At 41.1% G+C, this 19,956-nt stretch overlaps 1 protein-coding gene across 5 annotated transcripts in view; it reads right to left on the bottom strand.

Annotated features, from left to right (window-relative positions):
- Spidr (scaffold protein involved in DNA repair) overlaps window positions 1-19,956 on the bottom strand; it is a 253,452-nt gene that overhangs the window by 45,463 nt on the left and 188,033 nt on the right. For all 5 annotated transcript variants that reach the window (XM_027413428.2, XM_035444756.1, XM_027413430.2 and 2 more), the window contains one exon: window positions 302-442. In XM_027413428.2, coding sequence (XP_027269229.1) covers window positions 302-442 — 141 coding nt within the window. The remainder of the gene's footprint in view (window positions 1-301; window positions 443-19,956) is intronic.

The raw sequence follows: 19,956 nt of genomic DNA, 5'->3' as shown, positions 1-19,956 counted from the left end.
GCACTCAACTTCCAGTCTTTTTTCTTTGTGGTTTTTTAAGACAAGGTTTCTCTCTGTGTAGTTCTGGCTGTCCTGGAACTCACTCTGTAGACCTGGCTGTCCTCGAAATCACAGATATCATCCTGCCTCTACCTCCTGAGTGCTGGGATTAAAGGCATGTGCCACCACCAGCTGGCTTTTTAACCAGTATGGGCTAGTCCTGGCTTATTGTCTTAAAGATAAAAACTCGATATGAAAGCATTAAAAAGCCTGCCTTTTATTTGTTATTATGCAAAGTGGATGAGCTCCAGCATGTCCTCACCTTCCTCGAGTGGCCTTCTGCAGAACCTTCATTCCCGCCATGCTGCAGGACCTCCCTTCTAACTGTATGTTCTTCCAGAGGGTGCCATCCAAGTACACTTCACCGAACATCCCGCAGGCATCCTGGACTAGAAGGCAGGACCTGTAAAGAGCAGCACATTTATTTCTAAATAAGAGGATCAAGAAGATCCCTGTCTTCTTCCCTGAAACTCCAATGCAGTCACCTTCCTAATGATGAATAAGGGCAAATGAAGTTCGATTTAAGTACAATTCTTTGTGGTGTGTGTGTGTGCGCATAAGTTATGGGAATATGCACAAAGATCAGAAGACAACTGAGTTTTCCATTCTTTCATCACTTTAGTCCTGAAGACTGAACACAAATTGTCAGGCTCCGAAGCAGGTGCCTCTGCCTTCTGAACCATCCTGCTGAACTTTGTTTTGGTTTTGTACATGCAAAAATTTAGATGACTAGCCATAAAATACAGGAGACAAAATTATCTTTCAGCATGCAAGCTTCAGCCATTGTGATTGAAAACTTGAAAAGGATGACTACACTCTCCAACTAAAAGCATCACTGCTGCCCAGAAACAGAGTGTCCTCCTTCTCTACTTCTATTCTCTTCTCAGAGTGGATGCTCAACACTTAAAAGCTTCAGTGCACAATTCTGAGAATGATGTAGAGCTTTCACTGAGAAGGTACAAAAATCAGAGACATGCATGTTCCCAAAAAATAAATATCCCTGTGTATCTTAGATAGGGCTTCTACTGCTGTGATAAAACACCATGACCAAATACAAGTTGGAGAGGAAAGGGTTTATTTCATTTTACACTTCCAGATCACAGTCTACCACAGGAAGAAGTTAGGGCAAGAACTCAAGCCGGGAGGATGGAGGTAGGAACTGAAGCAGAGGCCACAGAGGAATTCTGTTTACTAGAATGCAGATTATATATTCTGAGGCTATTAAAGAGTATAAAGGTTTAAAATTAAACATCATCCTGGTAGTTAGACATTTTGGTCAGTATTGGTGAGCTTTCCACTCTTAATAAGCACTCTTTAGGGGGCTAGAGAGGTAACTCAGCAGTTAGGAGTACTGCCTGCTCTTCAGATGACTAGGCTCAATTCCCAGCACCCACATGGCAGTTCACAACTGTCTGTAATTCCAGTTCCAGGGGATCTGACACCCTCACACAGACAAATGTGAAGGCAAAACACCAATGCTCATAAAATAAAAATAAATAAAAAATAATAACGCACTCTTTCTTAAAACACAGTGTTCACTCTCTTGAGTTTTCTTTTTTGTTTGTTTTTCCTTTTGAGACAAGGTCTTAAGAAGCCAAAGCTGGCCTAGAACTCCTGATCCTCCTACTTCTACCTCACAAGTACTGGAATTTTTTAAATAGCATCTCACTCCATAGCAGAGGCTTGTCTGTAATTTCTTTTACCTAGCCTTGAGCCTCCTGCGTGTTATATTGACAGACATGAGCTACCATGTATACTAGTTTGTGTGTGTGTGTGTGTGTGCACATGTACCGCAAAATTCATGTAGAGTCAGCATAAAGCTTGGTGGAGTTGTTTCTGTCCTTCCACTTTTCTGTGGGTTCTGCGGACTGAACTCAGCTATTAAGCTCGCTGAGCAAGGCCTTTACCCACATCACTGGTCCCACAGAGTAGTGTATACATAATTTTAAGTGTTGGTATTCTATATGTGTGTGTGAGGCTATCTTTCCTTCTTAAATACTTTCTGAATTAGGGGCACTCATTTTGCAGATTCCTGGAAAGGGAGAAGTAGAAGGAAATCATTCATGATTTCTCTGTGCTCTCAAACATTTGGGCCCACTGAGACAGCTAGTTTTTCATTTAAAGTCCAAACATGCTCCTTCTTCCTATTGTTTCAGCACCCAATGAGGGAAGAATGAGTAAGAATACTTTTATATGAACTGACACTCATTCTGTTATAAGCTGTTTACATGACTCCTCACTTCCCAGCTACTTCCTCCCTACTTCCTCTAAAGAGGTAAATCTAAGCAGAGCCATGGGGATGGTGGTAGAGGGAGGTCCTTGGCCAGGCTGCATTTCCTGAGAAGGCCATAGGCTTTCCGATAGGAAGATAAGAGTCAAAGGGTCCTCTGCAAGTAATGGCATTAGGCCTGTTAAATATTAAAGGTTAGGGTAAAAATCTCCATGATTCCCAACATAAAGTTCTTTTCTTTCTTGGCTGTACTAAGAGGGAGAGGTGGGGAACTACTACTACTTTTTCCTGGTTTGCTTGACTATTGCTTTTATCTCAAATAGCCAAGGGAGTTGGAGGCTACTTATGCTTGGTATTTTGCCCTAGATCAAGTGGTCCTGGATCATATAAGGACAAACAGGCTGAGCAAGCCAGTGAGCAGAGCTGTTATGTTACACAGTCTCTGTCTCCAGGTTCCTGCCCAGAGTTCATGCTTGCTGGATATGCTCTCTCACTCTTCTACACACAGCAGTGCTAGTGACATGCTGGCCCATGTCTGAAGTGGTTTCCATAAACCAGTTAGCTTACAGCAGCATACAAGTGAATTCCATCTACTTGTCAATGCTTCCTGCTTGGTGGAACACTATCTCCTAAAATCAATGCTGGTGCAGGTCTCTGCAGAAAAATTGATCCATTTGCTTTTCTTCTTTTTTGGTTTTTTGAGACAGGGTTTCTCTGTGTAGCTTTGGAGTCTATCCTGGCACTCGCTCTGTAGACCAGGCTGGCCTTGAATTCAGAGATCCACCTGCCTCTTCCTCCCGAGTGCTGGGATTAAAGGCTTGCACCACCAACACCCAGTTATTCACTTGCTTTTCTTAAGCCACTAGAAATATTGAATGGAACCCAAATGGCTTCCGAGCAAAGCAGCATCCTGTCAAAAATTTAGGACCTTGCAAAAATTACTCACCTATATGAGCTTGAATTTACTCCCTTTTACATGGAAATACTAGAAAACTAACACAGAGAGCTATGACAAGGATAAAGTGATCCAGACAGCACAGGGCTGGGCTCAGTGAATGGCACAGCACACAGATCTTTCTTAGGTGGGCATATTTGATATCAAAGTTTAAAAAGCATTTTTTTTCTAAAACATTCTTGCACATGTTACATTAGGCTAACTGCCATATTTTCTATGGATTTACTTGCTGTACTAAGTGATAATTTGTCAGATATTGCTGGTATGCAAAAAATACAGTTAAACTGTATATTGAACTTCTGCAACCTATCACCCAAATTTTCCTTGTTTGTAATCTGTAATACTAATAATACAAACCCAGAGACTGATATTGTGGTTCAAGCTGAAGGTCAGAGAAGCAAAGTAGCAAGCCATTAGCTCTTATTTCTACCTCAGGTTGAAAGGGCTGCCCTGTCCACAGCATGGTTGGAGAATAAATCCCTAAGACTGAATACTAAATGCCCCGATCCTATCTTATATGCCTCTCTACAGCTGGAATTAAAGGTGTGGGACTCCAAGTGCTGAGATCTCCTTTGTGTAAGCTGTTTCTCTTTTAGACTGATTCACTCTAATGTAGCCCTGGGTGGCCCTGAACTCATAGAGATCCATCCGCCTTTGTTTCCTGAGTCCTGGTATTAAAGGTATGTGCCACCACTGTCTGGCTTCTATAGCTAACTGGTATGGCTGGTGGCATTAAAAATGTGTATCATCATTGCCTGGCTGTACGGCTGTGGCTAGCTTTGCATTTTGATCTCCAGTGGCTTTATTAAATCCTAAACAATATATTACCATAGCAATCATGGAATCATTTCATACTGCCAATTTTGCTTCTTCATTTCCAACTCTGTTTATTTTGTTTTGTAGTAGTGTGGACAAAAATTTCTGAAAAGATGTGCCTGGTTGTGGACAAAAATAACAACAACAACAACAACAACAACAAACCCAAAACTCCTGGAAGGAGTCTGTGACTGCAGACTGGTGGACTGACTGGAATCTCAGTGCTGTGGAGAGATTTGGATTTTGCAGGTTCAGATGCTAATTACTTTATCTTGGGCTAGTGTTAGCATTCTGGAACAGCCATGCTTTGCCCCATTCTGTATCTGAAGAACACCTCATGATAATAAGTAATACATAGCTCTTAGACGCTATTAGCTTAAGCAGAGCACTAGTTTACACCATTCCAAGAGTTAAGAATGTCATCAGATAGCACCTTAGGCTTCTCCACCCATTTTGTTGTACCCACCTCTCTGGTGTAACCACCAATATATTTTAAGTTTGCCTTGATTTATGACTTTCTCTGTTCCATAAAACTATAAAAACTACATGAAATTGCTTCTACATTAGAACATGGAATTTGGGTAACCTACATATGTGTTTCTGGGACACAATCACTCATAATGGCTTTCTCGGAATGAACTATCTCTTACTCTCTTTAAGATGAGAGGTGAGGCCGGGTAGTGGTGGTGCTCACCTTTAATCCCAGGACTCGGGAGGCAGAGACAAGAGGATCTCTTAAGTTTAAGGCCAGCCTGGTCTACAGAGAGAGTTCCAGAATAGTCAGGACTACACAGAGAAATCCTGCCCCCCAAAAACAAAATAAAAACCAAACCAAACCAAACCAAACAAAAAGATGAGACTTGTGTGTTTTTTATGTCGACAATGGGATCTCAAGTAGCTTAGGCTGGAGTTGAACTTGTTGTATAGCTGAGGATGACCTTGAATTCTTGATCTCCTACCTCTACCCCAAGTGCTAGATTACAACATGTGTCATTACTTTGTTAATAACTCACCAAGTGTAAGTTGTTTCATGAGCATAGGTTCGCACTTATTTACTGGAGTATGGGTAACTTAACAGTAGCTACAGGACCTAAGAAAGTGACTCATCTTCCCCTACCAGCCATTAACTGCCCACAGCTTCTCGGGCAGGGGTGAGGCTTCTAGCCCCTCCTTTATCCATGCTGGACTGTTGCTAGGTACAGCTACTGTGAGTCCCTGAGAACAGTGGCTATGTCATGTCCAGAAGACAGCGCTTTACAGTTGTCTGGGGCTTTGATGCTAATGCTGTGATAAAAACACCAATCAAAGACAACTTGGGAAGGAAGGGTTTACTTCATTGTATAGCTTATAGTCCATCACTGAGGGAACGCAAGGCAGGAACCTGGAGGCAGGAGCCGAAGCACAGGCTGTGGAGGAACACCAATCACTGGGCTGCTCAGCTTTTCTTATATGATCCAAGACCACCTGCCCAGGGGTGGCCCCACCCACAATGGGCTGGGTCCTCCCACATTAATCACTAATTAAGAAAATGCCCTACCGACTTTTCTACAGGCAGATTTTTTTTCTACAGGCATATCTTATGGAAGCCTTTCTTTCTTTCTTTCTTTCTTTCTTTCTTTCTTTCTTTCTTTCTTTCTTTCTTCCTTTTTTTTTTTTTCAAGATAGGGTTTCTTTGTGTTGCTTTGGAGCCTGACCTGGAACTCGCTCTGTAGATCAGGATGGACTCAAACTCACAGAGATCTGCCCTCCTCTGCCTCCTGAGTGCTGGGACTAAAGAGAAGCTTTTTGTTAATCGAGAGTCCCTCTTCCCAAAAGACTTGTGTCAAGTTGACACAAAGCTCACCACTTGGTTCTCTAGCTTTTATATTCCTCCTCCCTCTCTTTGGATATATTTCCTGAGTCTTGGGGGTGGTAAGACAGATAATATAGATGGCCTGTTTAGGGAAGAACAATCAGCATTCACTTATTCTCAGGACTTTGATGGGGCATGAGTTTCTGCATTTACCAATGCCCACTGCAAAAAGAAGCTTCTGTGACTGAAGTTGGAACCATTGCTATATGGGTATAAAAACAAACATCCAGAAGACAGTTATCCCCTAATGGCCACACACTGCTGTATCAGTGGCACCACTCCAACGGCACAGGCACATTCTTCCCAACAGGCAAGATCATTGCTGACTCTTCTCCCCATCATCTCAAATGAAGTGTTCTGTGAAAGCTACACAGCAGAGAGGAAGCTTCTGGCTCAGCTCCAGTGGTATTTTTCTGTGTTGTGATTATCTTCACCAACTTGCTCTCATCATCTAGTTCCAATAGACAACTGTGCTGTTGGGGATGAGAATGCCTCCCATAGGTTCATATACTTGGTCCCTAGTTGGGGGCACTTGGAGTTGAGGGAAACTTCAGGCAATGGAGCCTTGCAAGAGGAAGTAGTCACCAGGGGCTAAGTTTGCGAGTTTATAGCCTCTCTCGACTTCCTGTATGTGGAGGAATACACTACCAGCTTCCTGCTTTTGCACTATACTTCCTTCATGTTGCCAAGACGCCCACCCACTCTACGTTGGTTTCCAGCCCTTTGGAATTTAAAGCTAAAGCACACCCTTCTTGCTTTTTGGTTATGGTATTTTTTTTTATCAGAACAGAAACATATATATAGAAACGTAACTCAAAGACAAATGACTGTGAACCATTTCAAAAAATGTTCAACACCTTTAGTCAGGAGGAAAATGAAATTAAAACCACTTTGTGATTTCACACCCCCACACCCAGCAAAATTGTCAGGATTGAAAAAAAAATAAAGAAATTAAGAAGACAGATGCTAGCATAGATGTAGGGAAAAGGGAACATTTATTCACTGACTGTGGGAGTGCAAAAAGATAGTCACGATGGAAATCAATGTGGAGGTGCCTCAAAAGCTAAGAATAGATCCACCAGGAGATTATGATTTAAAAAAAAAATCTGATTTTCAACCCAGGCTGTTGCTAATAGGTTTGCTCTCCACAAACTGATAGCAAGACCCCACTGCTGAAGACAAACCCACACAACTCATGGAACACGGACAGGTTGAGCTAGTGCCTACATAGAACCTTCACCCGCCTAAGACATTTTGGTAACACATATTTTTGTTGTGGGTGTTCCACTTGCCTTCCTCATTCTCTTTATAGTCTCTAAAGGCAAGGCACTGATAACTATTTTCCCTACTATTTTAATTGCATATTAATTTAATCTTACGATTCTCTTAAAATTAATTATTTTTATTGTGGGCATATGCTCAATGGGGGGGGCGGGGACTTGCCATGGAGTGTGTAAGGAGGTCAGGTCTCAAGTTAGTGGAGTAGGTGGGTCACTATGTAGGTTCTATAACTGGAACTTGGGCAACCAGGCTTTCATGTCAAGTATCTTTAACTACCTCACTTTAAAATTCTTATTATTGGTTTCAACTTCTTTGCTTTCTCTGCTTATGCCATTAATTTATACTCATATTTATATTTCTTCTATTTTCTAAAGCAAATTTATTCTATTCTTTTCCTTTTTGAAAAAGGAAGGCTCATTAATTTCAGTCTTCTTTTTTTTTTTTGAAAGTGTAAACATTTTAATTTTATGGTGTTTGTGTATGGCATGTGAACGTGGGTGCCAGAAGGGGCCAGAATGTAATATAACATAGTGACTGAGAAATTACCAATTAGTTAACTGTTATACATCTACATTTAAGTTATAAGATACTGAAAGACTAAGCATCCCTCAAGTGACACTGCCACCTACTTGCAAATATATAATGTATTTGTGGCTGTACATGGGACAGTTAAATCCAGCTAGGTGAGATTATGACTTGGCTATTGTTTCATTTGGAAATTAAGCATGACAAAGGGAACTTGACTGCATGTCAAGCTGACAAAGGATGGGCTTATGATGGCTAATCTTGGCATTTACCAGAACCAAACTGCTGGGCACTCCTGTGAAGGCCTTCCTTCCTTCCTTCCTTCCTTCCTTCCTTCCTTCCTTCCTTCCTTCCTGTCTTTCTTTCTTTTTAAAGATTTTGTTTATTTATTATGTATACAACATTCTGCCTCCACATATGCCTGCATGCCAGAAGAGGGCACCAGATCTCACTACGGATGGTTGTGAGCCAGCATGTGGTTGCTGGGAATTGAACTCAGGACCTCTGGAAGAGCAGCCAGTGCTCTTAACCTCTGAGCCATCTCTCCAGCCCGAGGGATTTTCTTAGTCAGATTATTTGAAGCAGAAAGGCATGCCCTAAATCTGGGCCACACCTTCTGGTGGCAGCACACAGAAAAGGAAACATAAAAAGGAAACTTTGTTTTTTGCTGGCTTGCCCTCTCTCTCTCAGCAACACCCATCCATCAGGTTGCTGTAGCATTTCTCCACCAATACTAGATCTGACTTTTTCATGAGCTAATGCAGACTGAAGAATAGCAACTCTACAGTAATCCTCCAGGATGCCAGCACCAGACTGGGACTGCTAAGATAGCCAGCCTTGTGAACCAACCAACCACTGGATTCATGGTGCTTCATCATGAGAAAGCCATTGTTGGACTACTTGGACCACATCCTGTGAGCTAGTCTAATAAATCCCCTTTTAATATAAACTTATTCTATATGTTTGTTCCTTTAGAGAACTCCAACTAATAGAAGACCATTTCATTTTAAAACCTCTTGAGTACAATGGCAAGAACAGCACCCCTGCCTAAAGCTAGCTATTACAGCACTCTGCTCACTACATCTCAGGTAGTCTCACAGACTGACTGCCTCACTTGCCTGTGTCAAGTCTCTCCCCATCATGAACCTGGAAATCCAAACTGCTCAATGCAGGCACGGTGGTTTATACTTGCTACTCTGGATGGTGAGGAATGCCAGGAGATCCTGTTTCAAAAGCAAACCCCAAACTAACAAGGTGGCAGAGGGAACACAGCACAGATGGATGGGCAAGAGGACCAGCTTACTGTTCACACTTATCAGACCAGGACAATCTATGTGTGGATTCCCTTCACTGACAAGGAACTTGGATGATTTTAGTTCAAGGATGTCTACATATACAGCAGGCTGCAGCTCAGATACCACCCACCACCTGAATTCACAGGAGATGCTGTACATTGTGTGGCCATGTCCTGGAAGACAACAAGCAAGTGTAGCATCATTTTCAGAAGGTTTGGAGACACTGGGGAACAGCATAGCCAAGCCATGAGTAAAGTTATGCTATGAATTAGTGTGACGTAGTATTCATAAAAATAAACCTCCACTTTGGGAAGTAGACTGAGATTCATCCTTTAGCTGCCCTGGCACTGGGCACACTGATTCTCATCAAGAGGTCTCTCAGCACTGTCTTTAGGTAACCCATGACTCAGGTGAGAGGGACACTATCTTTAGATTAATTTAGATTACCACGAGAAAAATATCCCAGAGGGAGGCAGTGAGATGTTAGTGGTTAGGAGACAGCCCCAGAACTGGATTCATTCCATGAGACAGCTCACCATTCTGTGCCTGGAATAATATTCTAATTAGTGAATTCTTCTCATAAAGTACTGAGGCATAAAACAAAGCCCCTCAACCAGTTCCTGTTTCTCTGGCTGTTATCAACGTGGTACAGAGAGGCTGGCAAAGCCTAGGAGGAGACATCATTTTGAGCTCTGTGGCTGATAACAAGACTCCATCGGCTCTCCAAGTGTCAGTTCTTATGCCCATGCCATCCAGGTGACTATAATTTGCTTAATACCCATCTAAATTTCTATACCTTTTCCAAACACAAAACTTGAGCTTCTGCCACCAAGCTGGAAAATCTGAATTGCTGGTGATATTCATGTCTTTGTCTTTCTAGGTGTGATCTTCATGTGAGAGCAATGAAGCAGCATAGAACTTCCCTGTCCAGACCTGAGCTCCTCACATGGGAGACCAACCTGGGATGATGGGTCTCACTGTAGTGATTATACTCCTTAGTGTGGTTTTCTTTGTAAGGTAAGGTTTTGTTAAGGATAAAGCAACAGATAAGTTGAAATGCAGTACCCATATTTGCCCCGTCCCAGCCAGTCCCTCAGTTCCACCTAGGAAGAACCACAACTCTCAGGAGACATATGCACAGCAGTGAATACAAAGGCACAGACCTGTAATCCCAGCACCAAGGCAGACAGATCACGCTCTGAGGTCATCTGGAGCAATACACAGCAAGTTCAAAGCTACTCTGTGATACACAGTGAGACCGTCTCAAAAAATAAACAGCAAAAGGAAAGCAGATGCTGTTTGTGAACCCACATTACCCTTTCTAGCAGCACAAAAATCACACACAAACGGCCTAACACTCTGGAGGCATAAAGGTCCTAAATCATATAGTTAGCATTGGCCTTAGAAAAAGGTTCCCCCCTCTATGTGTATTTATGTGTGCACACATGTTTACAGGCTTTGGGGACTGAAGTCAGGGCCTAATGTGTGCAAATCAAGCACTCAATCAGAGCTATATCTGGATTCTGAAAAGCTTTTATTTCCTGTCTTTATCAGGTTCATTGGAGACTGTTTCAAAAATTGTAAATTATAAAAGCTGAAGCTATATAATAAATGACAAAAAAAGCAAACAAGATTTGTAGAAGGAGATTTAAATGGTATAATAATTCCTCTGAGAATTTTATACCTCCCTCCCTTTTCCTTCCACACCATAGAACTTCCCTTTCTTTGATTCAGTGGTGCAATTTCATGGCTCCACAGAGAGGGAGCAAGGGAAACTGTGGACGTGTGTCAGCACATGCACATGTTCCAAGAAGGAAGATTAAGTGACCATGTGGGTGTTTACTCTGCGATCGGAGCCCTTCTTAGCAGTCCACCAGGAATTCCGGGAATCTAGTCAGGCTGGCTGTTCTATTCTAGGTCACTGTCAGAGGCAGCAACCTCTAAGATCAACAAGATCTTATTCTCTACTTCATAATCTCTTTCAACTCAAGAAAAAGGGAGAAGAAACTGGAGCATGAAATATGGAAGTAAAAGCAAGAGACAAGGAGAGGGGCATTGGAGCAGGAGGAGGCAGGAGAGGCTTGACCCTGAATGAGAGGAACTCCCCAGAAGACAGGAGGAGGGCTGCTTCCCTACAGCTGGGAACTAGACACAGGACACTGCGTTCCCTTTTCTCAAAAACAAGCAGGCATGGGATCTCAAAGTAAACAGCTAATCCTGCTGTTGATCTTTTTAACATGAAGAGATGTTAACAACATGGTTTTTGCTGTGCAGAATATGTTTCTTATTCATTTAAAGATCACTTTTTTTTTTCTGCTAAAATGTGACATGAGCTTTTTTTTTCTCTCTCACAATGTTTTTGTACTGAAATAGGGTCTCCCTATGTATCTCAGGTTTGCCTCAAACTTGAAGCAATTCCTGTCTCAGCTTTCCAAGTGTTGGCATTATAGGCATGTGCCACCATGCTTGGTATGAACTTTCCAGTATCACTGGACAGGAGCAAGTAACAGTCATCCCTTGGTAAATGTGTACTTGGTATGGTTTTAATACCATGTAGGAACCATGCTCACCACTACTGTCACAATACTAAGCAGTTCCTATGTGATTATGGATGACCTTGCTCATGTTATTAGTTATTCCAGAAATGATAGGCTGTCTCCACTCAGGCAAACAATTTCAGGAAGGAGAGAATGCAGGACAGTTGTAGACCTTATGATGCAACAGTTTCCTCATTCCCAAGCCCCTCACCCACCTCTATGGAGGATCACAGCTGGCCAGGCCCCTCCCAGCGGACCACTCAATTTCTAGCCTAAGAGAGGCTGCCCCATGTTGTCTGCTTTAATTCACAGTCCTGTCTGCTGAATGTCAGACTTCTGTCTCTGCTGCTTCAGAAACCAAAAGGTTCTGCATTTTGGGGGGTAGTGTACAGGAAACAAGTTTCATGTAGCTCAAGCCTCAATGTACGAAGTCAAGGATGACTTTGGACTTCTGATCCTCCTTTTTCCACTAACTGAGTGCTGGAACTATAGGTGTTTAGTACAATGACTAGTTTTATGAAATACTTCGGATCAAATCCAGGGCTTTTCATGTGTCAGCAAGTGCTCTACCACTGAGCTATACCTCCACTCCTCTTCCACACCACCCTTTTTTTTTTCTTTACTATGTAGTAACATAGATTGGCTCTGAACCCATGACCTCCCAGCATGAGCCTCTTGAGTGCTGGGATTATAGACACATGCTACTAGGTTTGGTTTTCTACAGTCCCCTGATCATCAATAGCCTCCCACCTTTGCCATTTCTGAAATTACTAATGTGTCCTTATTAAAAATTTATTACTTAAAAATGTCATATAAGCCGGGCGTTGGTGGTGCACACCTTTAATCCCAGCACTCGGGCGGCAGAGGCAGGCAGATCTCTGTGAGTTCCAGGCCAGCCTGGTCTCCAGATCGAGTGCCAGGATAGGCTCCAAAGCTACAAAGAGAAACCCTGTCTCGAAAAACCAAAGGAAAAAAAAAAAAAGTCATATAAATAGAAGCACCCAGGATATAATCTTTGGGATTAGATTTATTACCCTCAGTAAAATTCCTTGGTAATGTAAGCTATTATATTCCTTATTAATAGTTTACTGAGACAGAAACAATGTTAGTCGTGTATAAAACAGTAGTTCTCAACCTTCCCAATGCTGCGTTCCTCATGATGTGGTGACCCCCAACCATGAAATTATTTTGTTTGGTACTTTATAACTGTAATTTTGCTACTGTTATGAATTGTAAAGCAAATATCTGATAGGCAGGATATCTGATATCCTTAAAGACCTTAAAGAGGTCAAGACCCACAGGTTGAGAACCACTGGTATAGACTATATTGTATATATTATAATGTTTCTAGGTTTACCCTTTTTGCTGAATAATATTCTACTACATGTATATATCACAGCAAGCATCATGGGCATTACAAAGTAAAGGTAACTGAGCCACATAAAAGAATGTAAATTAAAAGATTGGGGTTAATTTAAGTTACAAGAGCTAGTTAGAAAAAAGCCTAAGCCATCAGCCAAGCTTTCATAATTAATAAGTCTCCATGTTATTTGGGAGCTGGCAGGTGGGGCAGAAAAATCCACCTACAAATGATGTCCAACGTGGGGCAAGCATTTCCACATAAGACCTGAGAAAGTTAAAATAAAAAAAAAAGGTTCCAAACACAAAAAGGAGCCAAGCATGATTCATAGTTTCAGTCTCTCATGTAGGCCGTGGTACAGAGATGCATCTCCCAACCAAAGCCTGAGCAGCTAGCTCACCATGAGCTAAGCTGCACTACAATTTAATATTTTGCTTGTGCAGACAGAAAAGGTTACAGATACACAGTAAAGCAGGTTCAGATAGAAAAAGCATCTGAACAGGTTACAATGTATTTAACAATGTGTGTAGGCTTGGGGAGTGGGATAGATCTACACATAAAAACAGTTTAAAAATAGTAAAGTCTTTAAAAAAAGGAGTAAAGTAATAGAAAAAAGTATAAGCCATGTAGAGATGGAAAATACATAGGGAGTCTAGATCATGTATGTTATTGTGTTGTCTTTGAATTTTTTTGGTTGCTGATGAATATATAAAAGCTGCTGAGAGACACTGAATTATGGAAACTAAATTAAACCAACCTATATATATTTTTAAAATGTCTTAACTTCAAAATAGAAGCCAAAAACTATGTTGCCTTGGAGAAGAGGTTATGTTTTTGATTCCACAGAAAATGAAAGGCTGTGGATTCATTCAAGGTTAAAGAGGATCAGGTTTGATCAGGGGAGATCACCTGAAAATCCTGAATACAGACACTAAAGAAATAATCCTAAAACAAAACTCCTACAAGACAGTTGATATATATTTTACCTGCTCAAACATAAAAGAAAAAAAATCATCTTTTGCTGGCTTATGTACAACACAGTCTATACTTGGATTAATGCAGATATGTGTGTTACCTTAGAAAGTTGGTATGTTTTCAGAGCAAAAAGATCAGACACCAATGAAAAAGGGTGGCCCAGGTGATCCAGCCTCTCACAATGCCTGTGTTGCAGTTTTGTCAGAGTTCTACCCCCAGAATAGCTTCAAGGTTGATGACTGAGATGGTTAAGGCTCATACACTATTCTAGCCACGACTTAACCATTATCCTAATTTTTTCACAATCCCTGCCTTAGTTAGGGTTTCTATTGCTGTGATGAGAACACCATGACCAAAAAAGCAAGTTGGGAAGGGTTTATTAAGCTCATACTTCAGCATTGTTGTTCATCACTGAAGGATATCAGAACAGAAACTCAAACAGGGCAGAATCCCAGAAGCAGGAGCTAATTCAGAGGCCATGGAGGAGAGCTGCATACTGGCTTGCTTCCCCTGGCCTGCTCAGCCCACTTTCTTATAGAACCCAGGATCACCTGCCAGGTATGGCACCACACATCATGGGCTGGGCCCTCCCTTAAGGATCACTAAATGTGAAAATGCCTTACAGCTGGATCTCATTAAGGCATTTCCACAACTGAGGCTTCTGGCATCTTTTTGCTGTATTTCTCATGGCCCTTGACATGAGGTTCCTTCCTCTCTGATGACTCTATAGCTTGTGTCAAGTTGACACATAAAACCACCCAGTACAATTGACCCCTTGTCAACTTGACACACAATCACATCACTATTAAGCCACAACCCTTCCTTTCTTACTCATCCCCAAGATCTTAAATAACTTTAAAAGTTTCACAGTCTTCACAAATTCAAACACGTTAAAATTTCAGTTCCTTTAAAACAGTCAATTTCTTTAAAAACCCAAAGTCTTAAAATTCAAGTCTCTCAACTGTGGGCTCTAGTAAAATATGTTCTTATTTCAAGAAAGAAGAATCTGGGCACAGTCATAATCAAATCAAATCAAATCAAATCAAAATTCCAACCATCTAATATCTAGGATCCACTCATGATCTTCTGGGCTCCTCCAAAGGACTTGGTTACTTTTTTGGCTCTGCCCTCTACAGTACACATAGCTCATTAAGGCCAGGCATTTATAATTTAAGAGTAAGTTTCTCTGTGTATGATTTATTTGGGAGCTGGGTGGTGGGCTTCCCCCAAAAGCACAGAGCCAAAAGAGTAAAGAGTAAAAAACCAACAACAACAGATCTGCTCCAGTATTATAGCCTAGTACTCAAGATGCATTGGTAATGGTAGGTGGACTATAGTTTGTTTTCTTTAATTTATTCCCCAAGCTACCACAAATGAGTGGTCATCTGTACCTACTTTCTCATGCCTACTATTCATTAAAATCACATGGGCCAATAGAGTAAAGAATAAGACATGCGTCAACCATGGGACATGTACTGTTAAACATCATAGGGAAGATATAGTTTACTATGTTTCCCCCTGGCCACAAAATGGCACAGTGGTCAAGAAGAGTTATTACACACTTTCTTAGCCAACATCTTGAAAGAAAATGAAGCTTTAAACCCCAAGGTCCCACTGTTTGCAGTGGATCAGTCTCTTCAATACATGTAGATGAATACGTTCCTTGGGGGTTATTTTGACTGTAATTGATATACAAAGGCCTAGCCCATAGTTGGTGGCAACATCCTTGGGCAGGTGGTATTGGACTATATGAGAAAGCCAGCTAAGCATGAGTCTGAGAGCAGGCCAGCAAGCAATATTCCTGCATGATTTCAGGTTCAAGTTCTGATCTGAATTCTGACTGTGACTTCTCTTAACAACAGATTATAACTACTGTGAACTCAAATAACTCAGTAATTCTAGTATAAATTCTGAGTAATTCTATAGACTTATGTCAAGTCTCATGGGCATAAACTGAGCACAAAACAATTGTGTTATAAGCCAACTCCTCCCTCACATTGTTTTCCACCAGAATGTTTTATCACATCAACAAAAAGAATACTGGAGCAACTTTCAGGGTTCCGAAGCTCCAATGTAGGAGCCAAAGGAGAGTCTGAATGCAATGCACCATGGGAAGTGTATGAGTACATGACTGCAGCCAGCCTCCTGGCACAACAGGGAGCACAGAGCTGAATCATGCTTAGACAATCTGCTTCTGAGTAAAGGTTTCTCACTCTTCAGTGCCCTAGAAACCAGTCTTGTCTAAGCAATGTCTTATCATTATCTCAGCTGTGAAGTACTCTAGCAGATGAAAAGCAGCTTTAGCAAAACACATACACACAGCTCTCCCCACAATATTAATGAAAACTGTGTATGTTATTATGCAATTCTAGGAACAGCTGCTCTAGGGAACAAAATTACTGAAACATGTTTAATTGTTTTAATATACTTTAAATAAAGTATTTTCAATTTTCAGAACTAAACCACATTCAGTTTCCTGTCCCACAAACAGTGGCTAAGCAGCAACTGTTAGAAGGCAACCCTCTTCTTTGCAGGCAGTTGGTCCCAGGTGTGAATTCACTTTCCCTGGCTCAGTTCAATCTGTTAGATTGTCTACCAACTTCTTCCCCAGTGAGATACTCCCATCTGGCCTCACACCAGCACGGACACCTTCAGATCCATTTTGCCATGGTCTACCCTACATCTTTTTGTTGTTCACATGGACAGACTGGCCAAGTCTGCCCCCCTCGTAGCTCTGCTGCTGACCTATCCTGCCAGAGACTAGAGGCTTCACTAACCGCTGCTTACATATCTTAATCACTTTTATAAAAATTAAAATATTTAAACACTTTCAAATTTACTAACAACTTCTAAATAAAGTACAAAACTTTTTTCTCCCCTAATGTATTCCAGAAGTTCCTCCTTCATGAAGCTTCATCGTCTCCAAGTATGCTTATGTCTGTTCCATATAAATCAGAACTTCTACAGTCTTCGCAGGGCACTGGCACCGACAGCTCTTCCACCATCATTTAAGGCCTCTAGACCTTCACAGGGCATCTTGTTAAGATGTCTCTCTTTTCTGCAACTGGTTAGAGCTCCAAATCATTATCTTTGTTTCACTTTTATGACTCTGACATCATACACATGATGATCTCACTATTACTTTTCTTGTGGCTGTGTTATATGGATCCAGTGAGTGCACACGCACCTCATACATGGAATGGGTATAATCATCTATCATATCACTGCAGAAGTGCCAGGCAGTGAAGGGAGGTGTCACATGCTATTTAGAACAGATGTCATATTTAGTCATCAAATGACCATAATGTTTTTAAATCACCTTAATATACCATTCTAAGCCATTTTATTGCACCAGGAAAATACAGATTTAAAAAAAAATTAAATAACAAAATAACTACATTTAAACAAATGTTATCATGATGACACTAAAAAAAAACATCCAGTTAGGCCGAGCAGTGGTGGAGCACACCTTTAATCCCAGCACTTGGGAAGCAGAGGCATGTGGATCTCTGTGAGTTCGAGACCAGCCTGGTCTACAAGAGCTAGTTCCAGGACAGCCTCCAAAGCCACAGAGAAACCCTGTCTCAAAAAAAAAAAAAAAAAAAAAAAATCCAGTTAGTCCTGGAGGCAGACTCAGAGGAAAGTCAGAGCTTCAGGCCCAAGCAGCGTCAAGGGAGCCACAAGCTACCCTAGACTTGGGAGAAGTGTCAGAGGTAGGCCCCAGCCTCAGCCCCAGGAGCGAGGAGTGATTGCTGTGTGGAACGACAGCAGTGGTTGCCAGCAGTAGCTTCCAGAAACTATTGCAAAAAGTTCCTCTGGGAAAGAGCATTTGGGTCCCAGCCAGCATCCACTGCTACTTCTTGGTTGGAGACATCCTGCTACTAAATTAAACACTGGACCAGTAACCATACTTGGACCTCAAACAGCAACCACCTGAGCATTGGGTCCACTTCCACCAGGAGGAGCAGTCAATGGAAGCTCTGCTCTACTTGTGCCTGAAGGAGCAGTCAACAGAGCCACAGCCCCCAACTATACCAATTGGAGCAAGAGAGGCCCACTGAAGCACAAGCTCCACCTATATCAATTAGAGGAAGAGATGCATAGACAACAAGGTAAGAACACACTCAGTAATATAAAGAGTAATAAGGCAACACAAGAAACTAGTGGTGCTACAACAGCAAGACCTGAACATCCCAACACAGATGAAGTAGAAGAAACCACCTAAAAATAACTTCATGAGGATGATTGAGGCCCTTAAACAGGAAAAGAAAAATTCCCTTAAAGAAATGGAGGAAAGCCGGGAATTGGTGGCGCATGCCTTTAATCCCAGCACTCGGGAGGCAGAGGCAGGCAGATCTCTGTGAGTTCGAAGCCAGCCTGGTCTCCAGAGTGAGTGCCAGGATAGACTCCAAAGCTACACAGAGAAACCCTGTCTTGAAAAACCAAAAAGGAAAAAAAAGGACCAACAAAAAATTGGTAGGCAAATCCCTTACAGAAAATCAAGAAAAAGCAATCAAACAAGACATGAAATCTGAAAAAGAGGCAATAAAGAAAACACAAACTGAGGGAATTCTGGAAATGGAAAGTCAGGATAAACAATCAGGAAACACAAATGCAAACATAAACAGAATACAAGAGATGGAAGAGATAATTTCAGGCACTGAAGATAGGACAGAGGAAATAGATTCATTGGTCAAAGAAAATTTTAAATCCAACAATCATTAACACAAAATATCCAGGAAATCTGGGACACCATAAAAAGATAGAACCTAAAAATAATAGGGATAGAAGGAGAAGTCCAACTCAAAGGCACAGAAAATATATTCAACAAAATTAGAAGAAAACTTCCCCAACCTAAAGAAGAACATGTGTATGAAAATACAAGAGGCCTACAGAACACCAAATAGACTGGACCAAAAAAAAAAAAAGTTCCCTCGACACATAATAATCAAAAAATAAACATATAGAATAAAGAATATTAAGAGTTGCAAGGGAGAAAGGTCAGGTAACATATAATATCAGAATTACACCTGACTTCTCAATGGAAACAATGAAAGCCAGAAGGTCCTGGTCAGAAGTTATGCAGACATTAAGGAACCACGGATGCCAGCCCAGACTACTTTACCCAGCAAAGCTTTCAATAATCATAGATGGAGAAAACAAGATATTCCATAATAAAAAACAAATTTAAACAATACCTTTCCACAAACCCAGACCTATAGAAAGTACTAGAAGGAAACCACCAACCCAAGGAAATCACCTACGTCCACAAGAACACAGGAAATAGATAGCTTACAGCAGCAAATCCCCAAAAAGGAAATGAACACACAATGCCATCACCAGCAACAAAAATAAAAATAATAGGAACTAGCAATCACTGGTCATTAATACCCACTAATATAAATAGTCTCAATTCACATATAGAAAGATACAGGCTAACAGACTGGATACAAAAACAGAATCCATCCTTCTGCTGCATACAAGAAACACACCTCAACCTCACAGACAGACATTATCTCAGAGAAAAGGGTTGGGAAACATTTTTCTAATCAAATGGACCTAAGAAACAAACTGGTGTAGCAATCTTAATATCTACCAAAATAGACTTCAAATCAAAATCAAAAGATAAAGAGCATTTCATATTCATTACAGGAAAAATACATCAAGATGAACTCTCAATTCTGAACATCTATGTCCCAAACACAAGGGCTCCCACATTTTTAAAAGAAACATTACTAAAGCTTAAATCACAAATCAAGACCCACACACTAATGGTGGGAGACTTCAACAACCTACCCTCGCCAGTGAACAAACAGGTCTGCTAGACAAAAGCTTAACAGAAAAATAAGGGAACTAACAGCTGTTATGACTCAAAAGGACTTAATAAACATCTATAGAACATTCCACTCAAACACAAAAGAATATACTTTTATTTTCAGCTCTTCATGGAACCTTCTCAAAAATAGACCACATTCTCAGTAACAAAGCAAACCTCAACAGATACAAAAAATTGAAATAAACCTGGGTAAGAAACAATGACATCCTAAAATTTGCAGGCAAATGGACAGAACTAGAAAAAAAAAAAAATCCC

Source organism: Cricetulus griseus, chromosome 4, assembly GCF_003668045.3.
Source record: "Cricetulus griseus strain 17A/GY chromosome 4, alternate assembly CriGri-PICRH-1.0, whole genome shotgun sequence".
Classification (NCBI taxonomy): domain Eukaryota; kingdom Metazoa; phylum Chordata; class Mammalia; order Rodentia; family Cricetidae; genus Cricetulus; species Cricetulus griseus.
This window is presented reverse-complemented; position numbering and strand designations above follow the sequence as displayed.